The sequence below is a fragment of the Oryzias latipes genome, chromosome 1, assembly GCF_053564925.1.
Source record: "Oryzias latipes strain Hd-rR chromosome 1, Olatipes_Hd-rR_3.1".
Classification (NCBI taxonomy): Eukaryota; Metazoa; Chordata; class Actinopteri; order Beloniformes; family Adrianichthyidae; genus Oryzias; species Oryzias latipes.
Genome location: NC_136237.1, coordinates 6225946 through 6251319, shown reverse-complemented (window position 1 = coordinate 6251319; position 25374 = coordinate 6225946). Strand labels below are relative to the sequence as shown.

Sequence of the window (25374 nt, the reverse complement as noted above, 5' to 3'; positions counted from 1 at the left end):
TTACCTCCAGCTCTCGTCGAACCCTGGGATCGCAGAGCCGCGGATCGATTTCGAGCCCCCGTCCGATTCATCGGGAAGCGAGATCTACAGCTCCTCCGATGACGATGAGGAAGACAGCAGCATAGAAAATTATGATCGCTACGACCCAGCACTCCGGTGGCACCACCCAGACGTTGTAGACCACATGCGAGGACTGGGCCTGGCCATCGACGAAGAAGGATACTGGTTCGATCCGGGTTCCTTCCCCCTCTTCTCTGAGCCTAAAGGCGTCGTGTTTGAAGACGACGATTGAAGTTCTGCTTGCTGTGTGTGTGTCTGTTCACATTTTCGCTACCATCTTTATCTTATGAGACTCAATAAAGGTTCTGCTATCTGATAACCAGTGTGCTTGGGTTTGTCGAGAGCTCCCGACGCTCGTGCAGTGAAAGGTTTAGGGGGAGCATGGGTTCGAAACCCTAACGCCGGGAGTTTGAAATGGGGGACATAAAATGAAATAAAGAAACGTGACCACCGGCAACAGCAAGCGTTTGAGCCTTTTCCCTTTTCATTTTATTGAGGTGAAACAAAACAAAACACAGCTGCATTTCACGTACAATGAACCTCTCCGCATATTCTCACGGAGCTCTCTCCCCCGTGAATCTCGTCTCTTGTGTGGCAAAGGAGCAGAAACGCGGAGAGCACGTCGTCCCTGGTGTATTCGCCCCCCTTGGACTTTTTGCCTCCGGTGACCACGGTCCCCCCGCCGCCCTTGGCTGACTCCTTGATCGAGACGGCAGCCATTTCCTCCCTCAGTTTGCCCAAGAGCCGCTTCCCGTGCTCTGCGTGCAACCTGTCGGCCAACCTGCTGTCGGGTAGGGAGATGGTGTCTCGGATCTCCAGAGCTCGAGCGGTCGCGTCCGTGGCCAAATTGATACCGCTCCTCGACCTCCTGTACATGTGCACGGCCATGGAGGAGCCGGTTCTCGAGCTGGAGCCGGCGCCCCGAGAGACGCCCAGGGTGGCTTCCACGGCTCTGCCCTTCCCCACAGCCTCGGCCAGCACGGCCCAGCCGAGGGACATGACGCACTCGCAGTAGCCCAGATCGTCCCTCTCTATGGCGGACACGGTGCTGAGCACCATGGCCAGTTTGGTCTTGGCACTGACGTGTTTCCCCAGCATGTACCTGGAGTTGACCTGGGACCACTTGCTGTAAAAGAGAACCCTGAAGCCAGCGCGTGCCAGAGCGTGTTCGAGCAGCTCCTTCAGGTCGGCCAGCGCGTTCACGTAGGTGTTTTGCTCAAACACCACAACCACCGGCACCTCTTTCCAGTGCGCTGAGGGCAAAAGGACTTTGAGCAGCCTGACGTGAGCGCTCAAAAGGGCCGCGTACACCCTGGTGACTTGATCTAGGTCACGTATCTCCAGCTCGTCCAGTGACATGATCTGCAAAGAGACGGGGGAGAAAGCAGGTTTAGGTACTTTGTGGCGAAAAACGAATTGCACATAGGAAACCGCTGGCTGCTCAACACGATCACATTCCGCTTCTTAATCATCATCATCATCGTCATCATTATCATCATCATCATCACTTGTTGCAATATCACCCTTCGAGTAAGACGAAGGTTACGCTTTGTCAACATGTCTTTCTGTCCCGCGTGCCGCAGGGCTCGAAGACAACTCTTGAGCCTCATGCGCATGCCGTGGGAGCTGCTGCTCTCCCGGTACGAGTTCATGGTAGCCCTCGCTTCGTTCCGCCGCAACATGGACCTGTTCGTCGAGATGGACATCGGGCAACTGAGGACGGCGTACAGTCAGGTGGTGTCGTTCTCGCCCGCGAGAATACTGGTGACAGACTCGCTCGTCTCTCATTACGTGCTGAGTTCGAGGAACGAGCACTCGGGGCGAGAAGCTCTGGCTTCGGCCCCGCGCGTCCCTGTGGAGCTTTCGGAGGCAGTGACCCTTGCCCTCGGAAACAGCGTGCCGAGACGTTTTGTGCACGATTGCATGAGCCAGCATGAGTGGCGTGGGCATGAGGAGATGGTTCTCTCTGCCTTCGCCTCTGCAGAGTCTGTGCGCGGCGGGCCCCTTAAGTACCTGGCCCTGGTAAAGGCCAGCTCCCGGAACGTGGCCTCTCTGCACACGGTGGTGGCGCTCGCCATTACGGGCTGGCTGATGGAGCTGTCGGGGCATAGCGCGGGGAGTTGCAAGTGCGGGGTCTGGGAACAGGCCCTGGAGCTCATCTCGTGCTCCGTGCCAGATGCGGAGACCTCCCTCAGCGTGCAGGACGAGAACCGCGTAAGCGCGTACATCTGCACCCTGATGGACGTGAAGCCCGGGCCCGAGGAGCGAGCTCTTCCCGGGCCGGCTCCCGATTACGGGTACGTTTTTAGAGATCTTCTGGTGTCCGGTTTAGGGGGGACAGAGGAGGGAGGCGCCGATCGTGGGCGGGAGACCTACCACTAGCTTGCCTCCAGCGATCTCCACGGCGCAACAAACTCCGGCGCAGGACCTGGAACCTCCCCCGAAGGTTGGGTCCAGACACAAGTAAGCCCTGGTCACGATCGATCGGGCCACATCTTCCAGGGCCCAACAGTTGTTGGACAGGAACCTGTTGATGACGGAAGCCTCGAACGGGACTGTGGTGTCGGTCTTGATGTCTTCGGACGAAGTGCTGCTGCTGCCTGTGACCTCGCTCTCGAAACCCTTGGGTGAGACCATGTTCATGAGCTCCTTGAGCTGCCCGTCCACCGAAATGTGTTGCGGGCAGTAGACGCCGAGGCAGCAGCAGGTGAGCCCCGGATCCCTTTCGTGGTATGCGCATTTGAAACTCTGAGACACCACGTGGTAAGCAGGGCCTCCCCGGTCGTCGCGGATGTCCGCGACCTTGTTCAGCCAAGGCGTGTTGTTGACGTGGCTGGTGATGTGAACCTGTTTCCGTCCTCTGAACGCGATGTTGGGCAGGACGGCCAGAAGCACCTTGGAATTCACGAAGCCTACTTCGTCCACCAGGATGAGGTCGGCGCTCTGTCCCCTGCTCGCCTGTGAAGAGAGGCAATAAAAATTGATAAGGAACAAAGAAAAGGGAAAGGAGAAGAACACAGAGAAAGGAAATACGAAGGGAGAGGAGGAGAATCGAGAGACGCTAAGGGAAATACGAAGGGAGAGGAGGAGAATCGAGAGACGCTAAGGGAAGCGCCGATGGACCGCTGGCCTTCAGAATTAATAGACGATCCGCAGTGGGTGAGCCACTGCGTGGAGGAGGAATGCGCTTTTGACGACCGATACATCCCGGGCTGTTACGTATGCTCAGCGCACCTCAGCAAGCACTCGTGCTCGGGATTCGACTGCGCCCTCGTGCGGGCTATGGCCGCCCGAGTTTCTTACGCCTCGGCGTCGGGGGAATTTTCCTGCCCCGTGGTGGGGCTAGCCGCATTTCGCAGGGAGGACCCTGACTTCAGGGGGCCCTGGTACTCTGGGACGGAGGCGACGGTGGGCTACGGAGCATTGGAAGTTGACCCGCGGACGGGCGGACCTCGCGGAGGTCCGTGGGTCGAAGACCAGTGCGGCGTATCGGCGCGGGTGCTGAAATCCTGCCTGCCGGCCATGATTGCACTTTTCTCCACCATCCTCACGCGGGAATTTGCAGACGAGTACCGGACCGTTGAGCGCGGAGAGGGTCAAGTCCCGTCGCAGCGCTGCCGATGGACCTCTCGAGTGTTCAGGCTCGCGGGCTGTATCGAGTTCCGGACCGTCGGCGAGCGGGTCCGAGCGGACCTAGGAGATCTGGGAACGGTGAGGGACGCCGCTCTCAAAAGCGCAGCCGCCGTGTCCACCCTTTTCTGCTCACCCGAAGCTAGGATCAAGCGCTTCGTGAAGAAAATGGTGAACAAGCAAAGCGACAAGCACTCGAGGAGAGACGGCTTTTACACTCTGGTGATCATGGCCTCTCTTTGCTTCTTCCCTTACTTAAAACTCGCCGTGCTGAGCGAAATGTTCGACAACAGGACCCTGGTGCTCATGTTTTTCGACAAGACCCTCGCCAGGCACAACCAGTGGTCCATGCTCTCTACCAACGTCCACCTGCACGTGAAACGGCCTCAGTTTCAGAGAGCGCTCGCCGACGCCGACCCGGGTAGACTCCTGCCACTGGTCGTGAGGGCCGCCTTGGACGACTACGTTTCTCTATCGGGTCAGAGCAGCGAGCTGAAATGCCTCCCGGCCACAGTAAGGGCCGCGAGCCAGTCCGAGCCTCGCTCGGAGAAAATGGAAACGCGCTCCGATGCCGCTCCCGAGGCAAAAGGGGGATGCCCTCTCCGGCGGGCTTTTACGAGGTCCACAGAGGCAGGGTCGAGGAGAAGAGAATCCGCGTGAGCGACGAGTCGCCCTCGTCGCAGCGATCCAGACAAATCCGCGTGGGATGACGACATGCTACCTTTCGTCCGATGTCTTCGCATCTCACGCTGAACATTGTACCTCGTGGCTGTTGTTTCTCTGCTGTGTTGTACCTACGCTACCTTCAATAAAATCTCCAACGAAAATGTGTCTGATGTGTTGGTTTGCATGCCTTGCCATCTTTTCTACCCCTTCATCCCCCCTTAAGAAAAGAACGGAAAAAAAACAAAACAGCGCTTGTTCAAATTCAGGTTTGGTGTATCGGCTTTATTTTCCCAACCATGTCACCCCAATGATACAAAGAAAGTGCGAAGCCTACGACGCCCACTGCAAGTCCGCTGCTGAGAGCTACAGAAGGACCTTGGGCTGCTACACGAAAACGGTGTCCGAGCTCATGTTGGGCTTCAGGACCGTGCTGGAGAGGTATCCCGAGCTCAGGGTCGACACGGGCGACGAACGCCTGCACTTCATGGTTCAGGCCGCGCTGGGCCGTAACAACCTGGTCCGAGAAATGGTCCGCCTCTCTGCGAGGAGGACTCACGAGCGCGCGCTCGGGGAATCCAGGCGGGGAGAGTCCTGTCGAGAGTCCTGTCGAGAGTCTGCGGCGGCGGCGACCGTGTGCGAAGCGCTGAACTCCTGCTACACGGACGGCGAGGCGCTGCGGATGATCCTGGAGCGCTACACCGACCTGTACGTGAGGTACATGGAGGTGTGGAGGGGGATGTGCGCCAAGATTTCCAGGGATGTCACGCCACTGGAGTTTGTGGAAATCGTGCGGGACAGGCCCGGGGTGAGCCACGGTGAGCCGTGGAGCGAGGCGAGAGCGTATGTGGGTCGCTTGCTCGTCAAGGCATCTTCGCTGGTGCCCAGGCGCGTCGGGGACGAGTGCGCCCGGACGCTCAGGATGCTGGACCTCGAACTGTCCAGAGCCAGACCTCAGAGCTCAGAGGGTCGGGACAGGGTCCTCATAGGGCACGTGGAGAACGTGCGCGAGCGTCTCGACGAGGCGGGCTCCGGCATGTGGAGCTGGGATTTTCACTCGAACGATGCCTACTTTGACATCAGGAGCGACCTGGCGGTTCTCGAGAGCCTAATCGGCATCGGCGACATCTCCGTCAAGAGCCTGCTTTACGAGAGATCCCTGCTGATCTCTCAGTTGAGAAAGGTCGTGAGGAACGAAGGTTCTCTGGAGCTCAGCCTGAGCAGGGCACGCGGCGAGCTCGCGGAGGCCCGAGCGTCGATACGCCAGCTCGAGGCCGCCAGCTCCTACTCCGCGTTCTGAAGGTGCGCGTACGGGGGTGGGACGGGACGCGGTAAGATACTTAACGCGGAGGGCGACGGGCCGAACTCGCCATCCCCCTCACCATGGACGTCGACTGCGATTACTTGACGATCGGCGGTGTCGACGCTGAACCTGACGGTCTGATTGACTCTTGTCCGCATTGCTCCTCCGCGCGCTCCCTGCGCAGGGCATTGGTGTACCAGCCAGCGCACCAGGAATCTGACGGGGTCCCGGCTTCCATTTCGGTCAGGCCGGTCACTTTCGAGGAGGCTTCTTCCGGCAGCATGGTCCCCTACGTGCTTTCGCATGAGACAAGGGACGGTCGCGGCATCGACCCGGAGGACGGGGACGAGACCGCGCATTACTACACGGTGCGGAACTGCCTCGCCTCGATCCGTGGCAGCGTCCACCTGAGAGACGCGGCGGAATACGGAACCTGGCTGTCAGAGGTGGACCAGTGTGCGGCGGCACTCGGCCGGTTGCGAAGCGCAGCTCACGTCTGCTCTCACCTGCCCGACCTGAAACGATTTGTGCTCGAGCAGAAAAATGACGATGGCCTGCTGCACCTCGCCAGCAAGTGGCTCAGGCGGGGCGAACACGCAACCGTCGGGATCGAGATGTTCGGGCCCTTTTTCGTCGATGTGGCTTTCGCGCCGGTTCTTCACAAGATCTTGAGATCTGACTGGCTCGTTATGCGCAAACGGAACTGTGGCACCTGCAACGAACTGAAACCGGGCTGGGCTCAGGAGTTCTACGACGCTCGCGAGGTCCCGCGCTCGCCAGACAGTGAGATGAGGTTCGTGGGCCACCCGACTTGTCCTTGTTGCAAGCCGGGGGAGGCGAAGGACCTTGGCGTCGTGGCTCGGGCCATTGTGAGGGAGATGAGGCTCTGCGGATACACCCCTTGGTCCGCTGTGCAGGCGGTGCGGCGCTGCGAAAGCTCCATGCTGGAGCTGTCGTGCTCCGAGTGCCGTCGGGTGATTTTTACCCATTGCGCATTTCTCATGGAGTGCGCTGCGGTCGAGGCTTCTCGGGAACGCGACTGGCTGGTCCGCAACGAGGCCGTGATTCAACTGTGCTGGGTCGTTCATTCCCTCCTTCCGCTCGAGAAGCAAGCCGCGTTCCCTGCGACGGACCTTTCGGGCGCCTGCTGCGTATCGGAAAACTTTGCAGAATCAGAAGATGGGGGTGGAGGAGAAGGAGAAATCCCCAGACGAGGAGAAGAAGGAGGGAACGGGGAAGGAAAAGAGGATTTGCCGGCTTGCGAGACGCGCCAGCACGGAGGGGCTGCTGCGATGTACGCTTGGGCTTTTTCGGTGGCCGCGCACTGCGTCGCGTTTCAAACCTACGAGCGAAACGGCTCGCTGGATTTGGAAAAGATCGTGGTGCTGTACGCAAACGATCATCTCCCCATGCTCCTCGACGATCAGGACGCCCGGGGACAAGGCATCCTGACGACGAGCGTGTCGCCGGACCCCAGACTGTTTGAGACGGCAGCGCTGAACACTGGCTTCGTCTCTCCTGGGCTCGACCCGAGGGATCGCCTCGAGGAGCGGGACATGCGGGTCCCCCCCGCCGGAGAAGTGCTGTACGAGCTCCCTGCACCGAGGACATTCCGTCGCTCGGGTTCCGGGACCCCGGTCGCCCTGGCGGAGATCCCCAGTCACACCGAGGCCCGGGCTCAGGATCCCGAAGCGATAGCGGCCGCCATAGCGCTTCACTTTCCCAAAGTGTCGCCGTGCGCTCTCGACCGTCTGAGCCTAAAAGTGCCTCGACCCAGCTCGCTCAGGGCTGACGCCAGCTTGTTCTGGCCTGTGTTTGTCAACCCCACAAGGTCCTGCCACAAGCTGTTCAAGGCCCTGGCTCTGCCCGCGTCTCCGAGTCCCGCTTACGCGCTAGAAACGTTGGCGCGAGGATGGCGACGGGTGAAGGACCTCGTGCGACCAGACTCGCCTCTGCCCACCGCCTCCGGAGGGTGGGTCGCTGTGGAGCGCGAGCATTACGAACGTTATTTCGAGGGCCCCCTGGACCTCTTGACGCGCGCAGGGTTGACGAGTGAGAGCGAAAAGGAGGCGATGCAAGAGGCTTTGGCGAGAGGCGTTTTGCCGTGCTTCGCGGCCGAAGGGGAAAGCTTACCCGACGCGCTTGTGAATTCCACCCTGGCGCTATCGTTCGCGGCCAGCGGGTTGAGACTCTCTGCGCCTCGTCACCTTGGAGGAGTAGAGCGGGGTCGGCGAGGAGTAGAGGCGGACGGCCGGTCCGCGGTGAGAGTCACCGTGGCGGGTCTGTTGTACTTTGCGGCGTGGTACGTGCTGGTGTACGGTAACGCTCTGCACTCTCGTCCCAGCGCTCTCGAGGTTCTGGCTCGCAACCCGGGAGGAACGGACGCAGACAGGCACTTGCGTGCGGCCATGGAACTGAAGATCGACCGACGCGCCACGACAGGAGACTGGGGAGAGGACGACGTCGGCCCAGACCCGTCTTGCCGCTACTCTGTCCACGGGTACAACGACCGCAGCATCGTGAGAGCCATGCTGATCGTGTTTGAGGGATTGCTCGATGCTCGAACCGTGCTGCGCGCGGCACAGCTGTACGTGCCCGAGCTCACGGCTCAGCTGCCTTTCTTCATGGCCCTAAACGTCGTTCCCTGTACGGTGAAGAGCGCGATCGAGGCACGCGACTCGTGGTTCGCTGCCCGCCTAGGCAACGCGGAGTCGTCTCCGAACGACCCGCCTTACGCCTACCTGGGCGACATTGCCCACGGGATTCGCAGCAGTATGAGAGGCGCCTTAGATCGCGGCGACGAGCGGCCCGTCGCGGCTCCTCCAGCGAGCCTCGACGCTCGAGCCTCAGACCCCTGGCACGGCTGCCTCCTGTCTCTGAGCGAGAGCGACGACGACTGGGGTTCTATCCTCAGTTGCGCGACGCGCGACCTGGAGAGCATGTCTGTTCAGAGCGACCCAGATTGCTGGGAAAACGAGGTGGAACCAGGGAACCAGTACGTCGATTCGACCGCTCGCCATCCAGGCACTGCAGACGGGACGGAACGAGTAGCGACCTGCTCTGAGAGCGCCCCTCGAGACCCCCCGGTCGCCTCCGGAGATCAAGACGTTCCGAGCGCGGCACTCGCGCAGCGTGACTGCCCTCGGTCGACGCTGGAAACGCTGCTGGTGGTGGACTCTCCAGATAGTCTCGGCTTTGCGCACCAAAAGGTTTTTCCCAGCGAAACCGCGGACGCGAACGAATGGCCGGGCTTTGTTGGGGTGAGCTCGGTTCCGAGTCTGAGAAAGCCTTGCCTGACGAACGTGTGGAATACGACTTTCGCCAAGACGCGCAGGGACGCCGTGCCGAGCTCAGAACCTGCCGTATGCAGCTCGGCGTCGCGCCCGTGCAAAACCCTGGCGGAAGCGCTCTGGCTGATGTTCGTCGGCGCGTACGGACGCCGAGAGTCGGACTCGGCTGCCCTGACGGTGGAAGCCCTCGCGGTTGTTGTACACTTGGCCTCGAAAATCATCGATAGAAATTCTACCTCAGGCCTAGGGCCCTGCAAAGACATAAAGGCCCTGTGCGGCGACTTGTACGCAGCGCCGGAACAGTTTCTGCCCGTCGTCTCCATAGCGGCAGGTTTGTTCGGGCGCAACGTCACGGTCTGCTCGCAGGGGACCTTCTTTCACATTTGCAACAGCCATCACGGGAACTCGTGGGTGCAGGGCTTTCTGGAATGCGACGGATCATCGTGGCAGCTGAGGGGCCTGCCGCCGCACACGACTCCAATCGAACTTCTGTTCGAGAGTGGACCGAATCACAGAGCGGGCTCGCTCCGCGCCTACGCGAGGCTACACGACCTCGATGTGATCGAGGTTCCTTCGGACGGTTACTGCGGATTCCACAGCGTAGCCCAGCTCCTGTTCAATGACACGGCCAGAGGGGAAACCCGCGCGTCCCTGGTGACGAGGACGGCCGAGTTTGTGTTTCTCAACGCGGAAAGGGCAGACGTCAGAGAGACGTACCTGACAGTCAACGGACCCAAAAACGTCTCTGAGCTGAAGCGACTCTTGTCTGAGGAGAAGAGGTGGCTCAGTGTACAGGAGGTAAAATACATGCTAGAAGCTCACGGCAAACGCTTGGGACTCCTCACGGAGACGTCGTACCCGATCTACGATAGGGCTTGCGCTCACATCGTGTGGACCCGAAACCATTACGAGCCCTTGAAACCCAAAGTGTTACGATGCTGAGCTATGCTGTTTTCTGTCAGATGTTTTTTTTTTATTTTTCCTTGTTGTTTCGATGAGGTGATGGAAATAAAAATCAAAGACATACCAAATTCTGTGGTGCACGACTGAATTCTTTATTTTGTGAAAAAGGAATACACTGGAAATACTGTACATGAACACAAGTACATGAACACAACCGCAATGCAGTCAGAGGGTGAGTTTCTTTGCTTCATGCGAGATAAAGTAAACTGCAAAAATGGTACATGGCGACTGCTCTCGGTAGAAGCGACACGGGTCACTACACAGTCAGAAGGAACATTCGGTACACTGCCCCGTTGCCGAGTGAGAGACGGTGCGTGCGCTACAAATTGAAGCAAATTGAAGTGGATGAAACCTAATAGTACATGCTGCTTTGAGTGTCCTCTTCCCGCTGAGGGAGCCCTAGAGAGCTTTCCCCCGCCCCGTCACCGTGCGTGTGCTCAGACCCTCTCGAGGTCCACCCGTCTCCAGCCACTCCTTCCCCGTCGAGTTCTTCGTTCTGATTGGCAAAGGCGGCGGCGAGCGCTCTGGTGACCAGGTCGTACCTCTCCAACGGGTTGAGCTGAGCGAGGGTCACGGGCCCGGCGACAGCGGGCTCGACCACAATCACCCGATTCCACTTGATGACTTGATTTTGTATCCGTACGACAAACGGGCCGTAGGGTTGCACCTCGAAGCCTTGTTCCGTGGGCAGAGAAAGCATTTCGTATCGTCCGTCTCTACCCAGCACGTCCTCCAGCGGGCTTCGCGGTCCCGTGGCTCTTTCGGAAAAGCCGCACAGCCCGTACACTTGGTGGATGAGCTCCTCGTCCTCGGGCAAAGTCCACTCTCTGAAGTAGTTTCTCATATCCCCGGCCTGGAGCCACGACACGCAGCTGCGCTCCTTACTGCGGCCGCCCTTTGAGCACATCGGAGAGCCGTAGGCTGAGTGCGGGCACGCTCCGAAAACGGCGATGTACGCCCGCTTCAGCTTGTCAGCTGCCGCGTCGGGCACGTATTGTCGCAGGTTTAGCTGGGAGAGGGTTTCCCACACGGCGGCCAGACCTTCCAAAGCACCCCATGCGGGCCCGTTCCCGTCCCAGACGTACAGCGTGTCGACAAGGCACGCCAGCAGGTCGACCCTAAATCCCGTCTTGACCCTCCAAATGCGAGCCGGCTGTATGCGCTTCATGGTGAAGCCGAGAACCCTCAGGGAAAGGATCTGAACTCTGAGGAGGCACTGTAGCACGTGGTAGGCCAGCAGTACCTTGTCGTCGTAGAACCACGACACGAGCGACCCCTTGGAGCACCCGAGGTTCACAGACCCGGGGCTCTCGCCCACAAACACCCCGAGCGCCATTTCCTCCGTGTCTTTGGTCACGCAGTGTAGGGCGAAGGTGCGTGCAGCAAAGGAGTGGACTTGCAGGCGCGTGTGCATGTCCAGCAGATTCACCAGAGACTCGTAGGCCATGTGAATCCTGTGTATGATCAAGCCCTGGACGTCCTGGACGGTGCACACGGCACCCAGGTAGTTGGTCTTTTTCCCGAGCACTCGAAGGAGATGTGGCGTGTCCTCCTTGCACAAGCTCGGCAAACTGTCCACGAGAATCTCCGTGAGCCTGAAACCCCGGTCCGGCGGAGCAGAGAGGTCCACGGTGAAGTACCACTGCTCCGAGAGCTCGCAGTTGAGCACGGTGCGCTCCACCGCCGGCACGTAGGCAAACTCTGTGGGCCATGAGAGCTTCGTGCACCGGGCGTGCCCCCGTCTCGTCATATCCCCGTCCCTGTGCGAGTACTCTCTGCCCATCCTCCACAGAAACCTTTGGCAAGTGATTGATCCGTGTACCAGGTCCAATACAGCTGGCCCCCGCTGCATTTGCTTGTCCTTTGCGCCCGGGCCCCACGCATCCCATCGCTCCGGCTTGTTGAGTCCGTGGCACGGCCTGCTGACGCAGTCCTCCTCTGAGTGACGTTTCACGGTGAGGTTGCTGATCAAATCGGTTATGTCCCTCGAAACCAGGTAAGTGACGGGGTGAAAGCGGGCGCAGTCTGACAGTTGCCTCTCCCGCCGCGAGAGCCCTCTGGACCTCCATCTCATGCAATTAGCCTTCTGCACCCGCTCGCGTTTGGCCGAGCTGAGACTGTCCTCCTCGCCGCGACTGTCCTCCATTCGGATGGGGCCCTGAAGCGACTGCCTATCTGCGCTTCCCGAGGGGTTGAGTCCTCCCGAAGCGACGAGCGCCTCTTCTCCGTCGCACCGGGTCGTCTCTGGCAAGGGGTCCTCCGATTTTAGGCGAAGAAGGGTTAGAGTCGTGTCCGCACTCGTGCTCTGCTCGGGGTAAAAGGACTCTTGTAAGACTCTGTACACCATGTCGCTGCTCTGGAAATTGTCGATGTCAGTTCTGGCGAAGAAGAGATTCGTAGTGTTGTCTGTCACAATGCAGTCCAGGGAGCCTGCCGTGTGGAGGGAGCCTGCCGTGTGGAGGGAGCCGGTCGAGCGAAGGGAGCTCGCCTCGTCCTCGTCGCAAAGTCCGAAGTCCTGCAGCTCGGCGAGGGCGTCCCGCTTTTCGACCTTGGCACTGGGCGAACTGTGGCAGCCTCTGTCACAGTCTGTCAATCTCTCCCATTCCGCAGAGAGGAGGCCCTCGTTCACGGGGTTCACGTCCGCGTCTAGGTAGGTCACGGTCCGCGGCTTGCTCGAAGGTTCGCTCGACGACCCGCGAGAGAGAGCCAGTTCCCTTGTCAGATCGCTGCTCATCTTCATAATGTGCTCCAGGCCGCAGCATTCTTCCAGCGTCCGCTGGCTCGCGGACTGGGATGCCTCTGGAAAAAGCGGCTGACAGGGATCCATCGTCATGCTTTTTGTGACGTGCGGATTGCTCAGCGTGTTACTCTTGCGCTTCCTCCTGCCGGTCTTGGTTCGGGCTGGACTGGTGGCACGGGCGCGTCCCGAAGCCTGGCAAGACAGAATTTCCGCCAGGGTCTTACAGCGCTCCAGTGTCCTCCTCGCTGGCCCCAGCGAGGACAACTCGTCCTCCTTCAGGACCTCTATCATGCAGGCGAGCCCGGGCGCCGCTGCGGCCCCGTCGCACCGCGTCAACCAGTCGAACCGCTCTCTCAAAGAGCTGCGATCCCTGGACCCGGGCCCCAGCCACGTGGCCCGCGGCCAGCGCCCCGTCTCTTCGGACCGCGGCGGTCTCCCGAGGCAATCCAGCACCGTGGACCAGAGGTGAGCGTCCGCCATGCCCGTCCTGCAAAACTCAGAGATGGCGGCCTCCGTTGTCGAGCCATCGTCCGGGAGCGCTCCGGCGCGCAGCACGCTCAGCGCCAAGTTGGAGCACGCGGCACGAAAACTGTCTTCGTCGTCGGTCAGCGCAGAGGCCCTGTAAAGCCCGGGCATGGAAACTAAGGGGAGCAGCGACATTGTCTCCCCTGTGTGTCGGTGGATGACGAAGGCGCATGAGAGCTTGGAGGTGCGGCTGTGAGAGTCGTCATCCTTTGCGTTCTGGTACAGAACTCTGCAAGGATGGCGATCGGTGGAGCGGAGGTCTCTCAGGGAGTCCAACACGCAGACCAGCGCTCTGCGGACCACGACGTCGCGGACCTGCTTTCCTCGGGTCTCCCTCAGCCAGCTGTGGAGCGGCAGCCACCCGGCCCCCGACGTTGTCACCACGTGCATGACAGTCGACGGCGCTCCTCCCGCTTGCTCCAGCGCGATGCAATCGAGCTGCGGGTAGTGCTGCCCGACCCCCGGCGAAAAGACCTGTCCTTCGTCTTTCAGCCTGACCATCCGCCTCGCTCTGCATTGGTTCTCGTAAGCCCTCGCGGCTTCGTGCAAGGTTTGCTCCAGGTGTTTGTTGGAAACCAACACACTCAGGACGACGGAGACGTCCCCGTGGAGCGAGGTGCGCACCTCGCGCACCCTCACCAGCGGCTTACTCTGTGTCCTTTGGCTCGTCATTTCGGGTCCGGGCGCGGCCCTCAGCTCGTGAAACAGGCAATGGTTCCTCACAAAGCCGTAGAGGGGTTCGGGCATCCTCAGCTCGAAGCGGTCGGTCGACGGGGTCCACGACCAGCTCTCCAGCTCCGAGCCCAGGTTGAAGTAGTAGGGAATCGAAACGCCTAGCCTGGTGCTCTGCTTGTCCTGATATCTCCACCAGAGCTTGAGGATGCTGGCATGAAGGTGAAGCTCCTCTTCTGGGTCGTGAGGCGAGCGCCGGGATGCGTCGGGACCTAGCGCTAGAAGTAGGTGCCTGGCGACGTCCCTCAACTCGCCGGGGGATCTGTAAAACGTGTAGCGCCTCCTTTTGGCCAGGCTGACGAAGAGCATTACGAAGTACGGAGTGTGGAGGGTGGCCAAGTGTTCCAACCGCCGCAGGTTCAGCCCCACTTCTTGCGGTGCGCGGTTATCGCAGCGATCTTCCACCTCCAGCACGTGGCGACACAACGATGGTTCGAAACGTATTTTCACCCCTCTGCACAGCTGACAATATTTGCACTGGCCTGAGACGAAAAACGAACTTAGTCCGATCGAGCCCCTTAGGTCTTGCGGGTGGTAGAAGTAATCTCTGCGCTCTGCTGCGAGGCGGTCCCGCTCCCCCGGTGGAATCTCCCACGTAGCCCGATTGCAGAGGTAACAGATGGCCTCTTCGACGCAGTCGAAGCAGTCTCGGTCGACGTGGAGTTCCAGAGCACCTGCGTGCAGTGCTGCGGCTGCCACCAGCCACTTGGAGACGCCGTCCTTTGGATCCATGGGCTCAGCTGCGCAACTGACAAAAAAAACATAACACAGAGGAATGGTTGGGCAGGGGTGAGAGACAGAGGAAAGGACTCAGATGATGATGATGATGATGATAATGATTATGATTTGTCACAGACGCGGTTAGTTTTTTTTTTTCACTGCGTTTTTATAACTTTGCCTCGTCCTTTTCACTGGATCGCTTCGCGCTTCGAAGAAAAGTCTGAAAAGTCTGTTAATATCCCTCACGTGACGCCCGCCATGTAAGCATCACGAGCGCCCCCCTGTCATCTTGACTCGGCGTCACAGTTTGTAAATGTTCAGCGAGGTGTCGCCGTCCAACACTGTGTGCGTTACCATCAGTCTGTACTCTCTGTCTCTCGCGTGGTAGTACAGGGTGTGTTGCACGGCTATGGCGAGGCAGCAAGCCCCGTCCGTCTTCCCGAGAGCCCAGGTCCTGAACTGGTCCCGAAAGCCTTGCGGCTCACACACACGGCGAGACCTGGAGCCGCTGCTGAAAGGCGTGGGCTTCAGGGTGCCCAGGGATGCCGGCAGCTCGTACCAGAAAGCGGGAGATCCTGCCCACGGGGAGCCCATCCTGCTCGAGGCCTCTGGGAGCTCACCGATGGCCGCCGCGGCGAGCCCGACATCTCCCTCGAAGTACGTGTGCGCGAAGCAGGAGGCTTCACCCTCGGGTGGCTCGGGCAGAGTCCCCGAAAAACCATCCACGTCTACGATGATGTAGCGCACGCCGAGACTCTCGTTTTTGTAGTCTACGCTGCGGACGGCCGCGGGCAGCGCGGTGACGTACCCGAAGAGCCAGGCCAGCACATCGGACTCGATCTTCACAGGGTCGGGCACGTGGTTGGACCAGACCACCGCCTGCATTCCCCTGATCTTCGGAACCGCCTTCATGCAAGCGCTCATCACGTCGAAGGAGTTCCAGCGGAGGTCTATCACGCAGGCTTGCTCCGTTCTCATGCCGATCAGGTGGTGCTTGCAGGCGACGGCTTTCTCGCATGACTCCGGAGACACCAGGTCGAGCGCCAGGGCTTCTCCGAAAAGCCTGTTTCCGTATTCGGGCGTGGGTGCCGTGATGGCGCGCCCTATCACGTACAGGGCGCTGAAGTTGTCGCGGCCCGGGAAGAGCTCCAGGGTTATCTCCTTGGGCAGCGCACTCTCGAAGCAATGCGGCTCTTCCTCCACCGAAACCGGTCCCCGTCTCTGGACACGAAAATTAAACTGGTCCACCACACAGAGGGGTCTCTCTGCGGTGCATCCGAAGTGGGATGGGCGTGATTTGTACACGTACAGTCCCGGAGGCAGGGTCCTGGAACGGTCTACCTGGTAGACCAACACAGAGTCGCAGCATTTGGGGTATCTCGCGCTCCGGTTGCACATCAGCCACCTGTACGCCGCTGCCACCGGCTCCATTTCGTACGCCCACAGGACTTGGGACTGGGCTCTGGCGATTTCGCGGGAGGAGCCCTGCCCGCCCGGTTTGGTGGCGCACCGTCGGCGGCGTTCGGGGTTCGGAACATCTGCGCCGTCCCCCCCTCTGTAGCGCTGTTCCGCGGACGCGCTAATCCGTTGCGCGCAAGTGCAGGGCCCTTCTTTCGTGCCATGTCGCAGCAACGCGTCCACTGCATGCCTAAAGTTGAACCTGTGGTGGGAGCAGTTGGTCGTGCCCTCTCCGAGAGACCTCAGGCTCACGCCTTCAGTTCCGGGGGCGTACAGCACGCCGCCGATCACTGGCACGGGGTCTAGCGCCAAGGCCCTGTACAGGGAGCAGCACAGCTCCCGCTTCGCTTCCATCGTGGACTGAGCTTCCTCAGACGGCGGAGGGGGCCACGGGTGTTATGTCGACGATGTCGCGAGGAGAGGGGGAAGCTCCTCGAGAGGGCCCTCACGACGCCTTTGCAGGGAGGGTACCCGTCGAACTGTTGATGGAGTGTAAAAGAAAGCGTCAGAAGGCCTCAGTGGAGGCCGCTCTCAAGTCTACGAATCTATACAGGAGAGTTTCCACGATCAGCTACGTCGGCGGAGCGTCCAAGGTCGGCAGAGCGAGGGTCGACAAGCGGTCGGGGTGCGCAAAGTGCCTGTCGTGTCTGGTGACCTTGGTCAAAGGCAGCAAGCAAAGGAGCAGAGCCGGCGTCAAGCTCCGATGTCCTTGCGAAGCCAGGGTGTGCGAGACCTGTTTCGTGAATGACCCACACTGGTACCTGACGGAGCCTCACTTCAGCAGCTGCCCGTCCCTCCGCGGGTTCATCTGTTCCACGTGCGCCTGTTTTGCAGGACTCGTCGAGAAACCATGTTGCCTCTGGATGTGCCCGGGCTGTTCGGACGGGGTCCGAGAGAAGGGCGTCGCCTGCTCGCTGTGCTCAAAACCCGTGCCTCGCGGGAAGCCATCCGCGCGTCGCTCCCTCTGGTGCGAAGCGGCGGATCCGGGTCGACGGGCTGCGGAGCCTCCCTCGGACGCCCCATGTTTGGACGAGGGCAAAGTCTCAGACGGCAGGGAGCTGATCAAGGCTCGCGTCTTGGAGCGTGCGGCAGAGAGAAGACACCTGTCGTCTGCCGACCTCGCCGTCCTCTTCCCGGAGTGCGAGCCTCGGCCGGGCAGATGCTCGTGCGAGGCAAACGGCGACCCCAATCCCATGTGCCCACGCTGCACCCCCGTGCTGGCCGTGTTGGAGCTGCTGGCCAGGAACCCGAAACCGCTCATGGCATCTTTCGCGGAGCGCGCGGTGCCTGGACGAGCCCTGGCCCGTAACACGTACGACAGGGCCCTGCTCACGGAGATGCTGAATGACAGAGGGCTCCCTTGGTGCGCTAATCGCAACTCCTGCAAAGGAATGCTGGTCAACGTGCGGACGGGCCCCTTGACGACTCTGATGTCCCCAGAGGCTTACAAGCAATATGTTCTGGAACGAGATAAGGTGCAGCGCTCGGGCGACGGCGAGCCGAACATCGTGCCGCAGCCTTCCTGCTGCGTCCTGTGCCTGCTGTTTAATCAGTCCGCCGCGGTCTCGCAGATGTGCGGTTCGCAGGGCCTCCGGCTCGAAACCCCCCGCACGGACCCCGTGTACTACTTCAACGTGAAGTTCGCACCAGACGTGGGCCTGCCTGAGGTATCGGTGAGAGACTACCAAGGGTTCCTTGTCAACTTTCAAGGTTCCGTGGGAAGCTACAAGCCCGCGTTCTACTACAACTGGAGACACATGCTGGAAATGTTACACAGAGACGCCTCTGGAGCAGTGACCCTCATTCACCCCGGACAAAGGCAGCTTTAGACTCTTGTCTCTTCGAGGTACGATAAGCTGTGCTCGAAAAGGGCGACTGTTTTGTAAAAGAAAAAAAAAAGAGAAAAGCCAACCGTTGATCAATTAGGATTTAAAGTATGAACTCACTTACGTGGTCCTGAGCTCTAAGCTGTGCGATCCAGGTTCAGCAACACGAAGCCTTGTGAGATTCTGCAAAGTGGAAAAAGAGGGGAGTATGCAAAGGAAAGATTGCCCTCCTCTGTGTTGCTCTTTGCAGCGTGACAACTGGCTTTGCACGGGCCCTTGGTAGAAATCTGCCACGCTGCACTGAGTCTTAATCTCTGTGGTTGGACCTCACTGTCCTCTTTGCCCCTCCCTCTTTCCCTGCAGCGGGTGTGGGGGGGCTTACAATCAGCCTCCTCCTCCTTCAGAATGAAGGCCCCACCTTCTAACGTTTCCTCTTTTTCTTCCAGTGTCCTCCTTCTCCCTCTCTGTCTGACTCTGCCTCGCTGAAGTCTGACGGGAGTGCGGCGGACCGGAAACGGAAACTAGACCAGAAGATTTGGATCACAGGCCCTTTAAAACTTGTTCCGTGCAAACCAAGACAGGTCATAGTAACCTTACGCGAGTTTAACAAAGACTGGAGGGAAGTTGCTCCGTGAAGAGCGCGACAGTTCGAGAGAGAGAAAAATCAATCCTTCTGCCATGGAAAAGTACTGGAAGACCAGCTTTTGCCTGGGCAAGGGGGGCTTCGGCAAAGTGTTTCTGGGAAAGAGGCGAAGCGACGGGATTTCCGTGGCCCTGAAGATTATCCCGCTCTCGCGTACGAGATGCTGCGAGGTTGATGGGACCAGTAAGCCATTCGAAGCTGTCGCCTTGGAAATGGTCTCCAAAGACCCTCCGTTTCCTGGGATCATCCGCATGCTGGACTTTTACAAGACCCCGTATAATTGGGTGATAGTCACGGAGAAGCCAGAGAACACGCAAGATCTGTACGAATACATCACGATCAGTAAGCGTCTGCGCGAGGACACGGCCAGAGAATTTTTAGGTCAGGTCATCCAGGCCTTGCTCCACTGTCACAGCCGCGGTGTTGTGCACATGGACGTAAAAGACGAAAACCTGCTGGTGGACCTGACGACGCTCGAGCTGAAACTCATCGACTTTGGCTCCGCCGAATTTCTTGAACCCGACAAAGTGTACGACATGTTCCACGGGACTGCGGCATATGGGCCCCCCGAACGGCTCACACAAGGATGCTACAAAGCTCTTCCATCTGAGGTTTGGTCGTTGGGGATTCTTTTGTACGACATGGTGCACGGGGACATACCATTTGGAAACGACAGGGAGCTCCTACTGGGCGAGCTTAGATTCGAAAAAGACCTCTCTGAGGACTGCGTGGCCCTGATAAAATGGTGTTTGAGCAGGACGCCCGAAGAGAGACCGATGCTGAAAGACATACTGGCCCACCCTTGGATGCTGAAGCGAGGCTCGGAGGCGCACGAAGGCGACGCCACGGCTGGAGCCCCGAAGCCCACGCGAGGGGATCTCCAGCAATCGGAGCCCGGCTCTGCTCTGGCGGCCCGAGCCCACGATGTCGACACGCCGACCCGTCGAGGGTCCGTCTCGTCCGTGGGAAACGAAAAGCAGCTTCGTCCGGCGATGGCGACGCTCTGCTCCGAGGGCTTCGAATCAATCTGGAGGAGATTGCCGTCCTTCGACCGACTTCCCAGTCGTCAGGGGAGTATCGCCGCAGAGACAGGACTTACCGAGGCTCGTTGCCACTCAGAGGTCTCGCAGAGCGGAGCTCATCGTCCGGGTCAGGGAGAGCTCCCAAAAACGGAGTAGGATGTAGGATGTTGAACAAAATGGCTAACTGCTCATGTTGTATAGATGCCAGTTCCATGATAACTCAATAGAGCTTGTTCCCTGATGCCTACTGTACAGTTTTTTTTTTGCCTTGTTCGAATAAAAGTCAAACTGGAACCTCAACGTTGCATATTCGCTTTCTTTTTTGCTCATGGGTTTTGTCCCAACATGACTATTTGAAGAGATATTTTTCTAATTATTGGATACATCACACAATCTCGGTTTTTAAAGATTGAAAAATTTAAAAAAAAAATACATTGGTGTGTACATTTTTAATCGTATAATGGTCAGTATATACACGTTAGATAAAGTGATTACCACACACAAAGGTTACATGATTTTGGTCAGCATATACACAGGTTAAATGAAGTGAATACCATATACAAGGAATGGCAGCCAGAGCTGTCTGCTGTGACGTTACTTTGATGACCCAGACCTCCCGCTCGCCGTAGCACCAACAGAGTGGGGTGGAAATGAAACGGTCCAAAGAACCTTCATGCAGCTCTACTCAAAAAGAAAAACAAAAACAAAACAAGAGTGTGTTGGAAAAGTCAGCAGAAGTCGATGGTATTTACTTACCAAATACCAAAAGAAACAAAATTAGTTGTAGCGTTAGATACAAGGGGGCTTACAAAGAGGCTCCGACCCAAGTTTAGGGACACTGACCTGAGTTCTGAGACTCAGACCATCAGAGGAAGCTTTGGACCTTAATCTCTCACAAAAAGAGTCTCAGTGAAAATCTGCTAAAAATGTATACTGAAAAAAAAAAAAAAATTGTTCCACACGCTCTCTTGTAGGTCCGTTCGACCCCAACACTAACTAAAACTAAACAGTAGCTCCGCACACTGTCTCGCGGGGTCCGTGAGACCCAACGCCGACTGGAACCAAACAGTGGGTCCGCGCGCTGTCTCGCGGGGTCCGTTAGACCCCGAACAGAATTGGAACGAAACACAGGCTCTGCGCGCTGTCTCGCGGGGTCCGTGAAACCCCGTACAGAATTGGAACGAAACACAGGCTCCGCGCGCTGTTTGCACGGTCCGTTAAACCCCGAACAGAAGTGGAACGAAACACAGGCTCCGCGTGCTGTCTCGCGGGGTCCGTGAGACCCCGTACAGAATTGGAGCGAAACACAGGCACCTCGCGCTGTCTCGCATGGTCCCAGCGACCCCGTCTCGATTTGGAACCAAACAGTGGCACCTCGCGCTGTCTCGCGTGGTCCGTGAGACCCCGTACAGAATTGGAACCAAACAGTGGCACCTCGCGCTGTCTCGCGGGGTCCGTGAGACCCCGTAGAGAGTTGGAACGAAACACAGGCTCTGCGCGCTGTCTCGCGGGGTCCGTGAGACCCCGTACAGAGTTGGAACGAAACACAGGCTCCGAGCGCTGTCTCCCGGGGTCCGTGAGACCCCGTACAGAATTGGAAGGAAACACAGGCTCCGCGCGCTGTCTTGCACGGTCCGTGAGACCCCGAACAGAATTGGAACCAAACTGTGGCTCCGAGCGCTGTCTCGCGGGGTCCGTGAGACCCCGTACAGAGTTGGAACGAAACACAGGCTCCGCGCGCTGTCTCGCGGGGTCCGTGAGACCCCGTACAGAGTTGGAACGAAACACAGGCTCCGAGCGCTGTCTCCCGGGGTCCGTGAGACCCCGTACAGAATTGGAACGAAACACAGGCTCCGCGCGCTGTTTGCACGGTCCGTTAGACCCCGAACAGAAGTGGAACGAAACACAGGCTCCGCGCGCTGTCTCGCGGGGTCCGTGAGACCCCGTACAGAATTGGAACGAAACACAGGCTCCGCGCGCTGTCTTGCACGGTCCGTGAGACCCCGAACAGAATTGGAACCAAACTGTGGCTCCGAGCGCTGTCTCGCGGGGTCCGTGAGACCCCGTACAGAGTTGGAACGAAACACAGGCTCCGCGCGCTGTCTCGCGGGGTCCGTGAGACCCCGTACAGAGTTGGAACGAAACACAGGCTCCGAGCGCTGTCTCCCGGGGTCCGTGAGACCCCGTACAGAATTGGAACGAAACACAGGCTCCGCGCGCTGTTTGCACGGTCCGTTAGACCCCGAACAGAAGTGGAACGAAACACAGGCTCCGCGCGCTGTCTCGCGGGGTCCGTGAGACCCCGTACAGAATTGGAACGAAACACAGGCTCCGCGCGCTGTCTCGCACGGTCCCAGCGACCCCGTCTCGGTTTGGAACCAAACAGTTGCACCTCGGGCTGTCTCGCGTGGTCCGTGAGACCCCGTCTCGATTTGGAACCAAACAGTGGCACCTCGCGCTGTCTCGCGGGGTCCGTGAGACCCCGTACAGAGTTGGAACGAAACACAGGCTCCGCGCGCTGTCTCGCGGGGTCCGTGAGACCCCGTACAGAGTTGGAACGAAACACAGGCTCCGACCGCTGTCTCCCGGGGTCCGTGAGACCCCGTACAGAATTGGAACGAAACACAGGCTCCGCGCGCTGTTTGCACGGTCCGTTAGACCCCGAACAGAAGTGGAACGAAACACAGGCTCCGCGCGCTGTCTCGCGGGGTCCGTGAGACCCCGTACAGAATTGGAACGAAACACAGGCTCCGCGCGCTGTCTCGCACGGTCCCAGCGACCCCGTCTCGGTTTGGAACCAAACAGTTGCACCTCGGGCTGTCTCGCGTGGTCCGTGAGACCCCGTACAGAATTGGAACCAAACAGTGGCACCTCGCGCTGTCTCGCGGGGTCCGTGAGACCCCGTACAGAGTTGGAACGAAACACAGGCTCCGCGCGCTGTCTCGCGGGGTCCGTGAGACCCCGTACAGAGTTGGAACGAAACACAGGCTCCGAGCGCTGTCTCCCGGGGTCCGTGAGACCCCGTACAGAGTTGGAACGAAACACAGGCTCCGAGCGCTGTCTCCCGGGGTCCGTGAGACCCCGTACAGAGTTGGAAGGAAACACAGGCTCCGAGCGCTGTCTCGCGGGGTCCGTGAGACCCCGTACAGAATTGGAACGAAACACAGGCTCCGCGCGCTGTCTAACACGGTCCGTGAGACCCCGAACATAAGTGGAACGAAACACAGGCTCCGAGCGCTGTCTCGCGGGGTCCGTGAGACCCCGTACAGAATTGGAACGAAACACAGGCTCCGCGCGCTGTCTAACACGGTCCGTGAGACCCCGAACAGAATTGGAACGAAACACAGGCTCCGCGCGCTGTTTAGCGGGGTCCGTGAGACCCCGTACAGAATTGTAACCAAACAGTGGCACCTCGCGCTGTCTCGCGGGGTCCGTGAGACCCCGTACAGAATTGGAACGAAACACAGGCTCCGCGCGCTGTCTCGCGGAGTCCGTGAGACCCCGTACAGAATTGGAACGAAACACAGGCTCCGAGCGCTGTCTCCCGGGGTCCGTGAGACCCTGTACAGAATTGGAACGAAACACAGGCTCCGCGCGCTGTCTCGCACGGTCCCAGCGACCCCATCTCGATTTGGACCCAAACCGTGGCACCTCGCGCTGTCTCGCAGGGTCCGTGAGACCCCGTACAGAGTTGGAACGAAACACAGGCTCCGCGCGCTGTCTCGTACGGTCCGTGAGACCCCGAACAGAGTTGGAACCAAACTGTGGCTCCGCGCGCTGTCTCGCGGGGTCCGTGAGACCCCGTACAGAATTGGAACGAAACACAGGCTCCGCGCGCTGTCTCGGGGGTCCGTGAGACCCCGTACAGAATTGGAACGAAACACAGGCTCCGCGCGCTGTCTCGCGGGGTCCCAGCGACCCCGTACAGAGTTGGAACCAAACAGTGGCACCTCGCGATGTCTCGCACGGTCCGTGAGACCCCGAACAGAATTGGAACGAAACACAGGCTCCGAGCGCTGTCTCCCGGGGTCCGTGAGACCCCGTACAGAGTTGGAACGAAACACAGGCTCCGCGCGCTGTCTCGCACGGTCCCAGCGACCCCGTACCGATTTGGAACCAAACAGTGGCACCTCGCGCTGTCTCGCGGGGTCCGTGAGACCCCGTACAGAGTTGGAACCATCAGTTTCTCTTTGAAAGCTCAAACACGAACCTGTTTCTGTAGATCCATGACATGTGGGTTACAGTGGGCCACAGGCTGGTTTACCTTCTCCCTTTGCTGCGGATCAGCAGCACCAGTGTTGCTGGCTTGTGACTGTGGGGCAAGTAAGATTAACTGAATATCAAAAAAAATAAGTTGTTTCAAAGAAGTTGGATTTGACGAACATCCCACGTTGACCAACCTCAGAGTTCTTCATTGTTTTGGTCCTCGCCTCGTAGTTTAGCATGTCAAACGGGTCGAGCCACTCACCGTTGACTGTCTGTCCGGAATTGGACAGAACCAGACTGCAGGACAGCAAAAACAACCAGAGCATCTTCTCTGGAGACCAAATTGGTTTGAACTAACTAGCTAGTAACGGAAGAAGAAAACTATGGAAGCCGAAATTGCTTCCGGTTATTTTTTTTAAAAAAAAAGCAGCAGAAAACCATTTAGGTTTGTTCATTTGTTTCTCTTGACCTTTCTTGATCACATAAAAAAAAAGAAACGTAAACACAAACAGTACACTTCGAAAAGCCTCAAGGGTGATGTAGAAAAGTGAATGCTAAAGAAAAAAAAAATACTTGGGGTCAATCGCACCCCATGAGCCAGCGGGTGGAAGGGAACCGGAAAAGCGAGAGCCCCGGTGGTGGGCCATGAGAGAAGAGTGAATGCTAAAAAAAAAAAAATACTTGGGGTCAATCGCACCCCATGAGCCAGCGGGTGAAAGGGAACCGGAAAAACGAGACCCCCGGTGGTGGGCCATGAGAGAAGAGTGAATGCTAAAGAAAAAAAAAATACTTGGGGTCAATCGCACCCCATGAGCCAGCGGGTGGAAGGGAACCGGAAAAACGAGACCCCCGGTGGTGGGCCATGAGAGAAGAGTGAATGCTACAGAAAAAAAAAAATACTTGGGGTCAATCGCACCCCATGAGCCAGCGGGTGAAAGGGAACCGGTAAAGCGAGACCCCAGGTGGTGGGCCATGAGAGAAGAGTGAATGCTAAAGAAAAAAAAAAAAAAAAACTTGGGGTCAATCGCACCCCATGAGCCAGCGCCAATCCCCTCAGTGGCCACACAAAAAAAAAAAAAAAAACTTGGGGTCAATCGAACCCCACGAACCAGCGGGAGGAAGGTGGTTGCTAAATAAGTGGCGCCCCTGGTGGCTGAGGGCAATAAAAGAGAATGGGGTATTAGTGACCCCTAGAGGCAGGGTATAGAAATGAACGGTGGAAAACAAGACCCCTGGTGGTCGGGGGGTATAACTAAAATGGAGAAATGGCGGCCTCTGCTGGACGGGGACAAAAAGAAAAGGGGGGTTTGGCGCCCTCTACCAGTCGGGGATATAGAGGGTGCCTGAAACGTACAAAAAAATTTTTTCAGGAACTCGACCCTCTTCGATTGCGGGAGGGTGTACGGGGTGTACCTGTCTGGGGTCAATACCAAAGGGGGGTATGCGTTTTTAAAATGACCCCCCCTCCTTATCTTTTTTTTTAATCCATGCTTTTCTTTTCCCCTAAGACAGCACAAGGGATAAAACAGTTACATCTATCAGTCTCATATCATAAGGTCCTCTACAGTTAAAAATGGTTTTAACTTGTATAAT

At 58.4% G+C, this 25374-nt stretch overlaps 2 protein-coding genes and 1 pseudogene across 3 annotated transcripts; 1 reads left to right on the top strand and 2 right to left on the bottom strand.

Moving 5' to 3' along the window:
• Positions 1 to 525: 525 nt before the first annotated feature.
• LOC144993835 (uncharacterized) lies at positions 526 to 24786 on the bottom strand. The gene is made up of 4 exons (XM_078949602.1): positions 23976 to 24786; positions 23786 to 23887; positions 2437 to 3018; positions 526 to 1422 (listed from the first exon to the last, which is right to left on the bottom strand). Exons 1-4 carry the CDS (start codon positions 24105 to 24107, stop codon positions 586 to 588), a joined length of 1653 nt encoding a protein of 550 aa, XP_078805728.1. The 5' UTR covers positions 24108 to 24786; the 3' UTR covers positions 526 to 585.
• On the bottom strand, positions 9978 to 20258 carry LOC144993834 (uncharacterized). The gene is made up of 2 exons (XM_078949599.1): positions 20130 to 20258; positions 9978 to 14654 (listed from the first exon to the last, which is right to left on the bottom strand). The coding sequence occupies exon 2, from the start codon at positions 14636 to 14638 to the stop codon at positions 10262 to 10264; it is 4377 nt and encodes a 1458-aa protein (XP_078805725.1). The 5' UTR covers positions 14639 to 14654; positions 20130 to 20258; the 3' UTR covers positions 9978 to 10261.
• On the top strand, positions 18385 to 19871 carry LOC144993839 (serine/threonine-protein kinase pim-3 pseudogene; annotated as a pseudogene). Its single transcript, XR_013657101.1, has one exon. The product of XR_013657101.1 is annotated as a serine/threonine-protein kinase pim-3 pseudogene (transcript).
• Positions 24787 to 25374: the final 588 nt, after the last annotated feature.

What these genes read in the sequence shown, in the direction of transcription:
- LOC144993834 (XM_078949599.1), bottom strand. Translation starts at nt 14,638, where the DNA reads ATGGATCCAAAGGACGGCGTCTCCAAGTGGCTGGTGGCAGCCGCAGCA.
- LOC144993835 (XM_078949602.1), bottom strand. Translation starts at nt 24,107, where the DNA reads ATGCTCTGGTTGTTTTTGCTGTCCTGCAGTCTGGTTCTGTCCAATTCC. An exon ending in AAACAATGAAGAACTCTGAG is followed by an intron (nt 23,888 to 23,975) that starts GTTGGTCAACGT and finishes CTTGCCCCACAG; the next exon opens with TCACAAGCCAGCAACACTGG. An exon ending in TCGCTGGAGGCAAGCTAGTG is followed by an intron (nt 1,423 to 2,436) that starts GTAGGTCTCCCG and finishes GTCTCTTTGCAG; the next exon opens with ATCATGTCACTGGACGAGCT.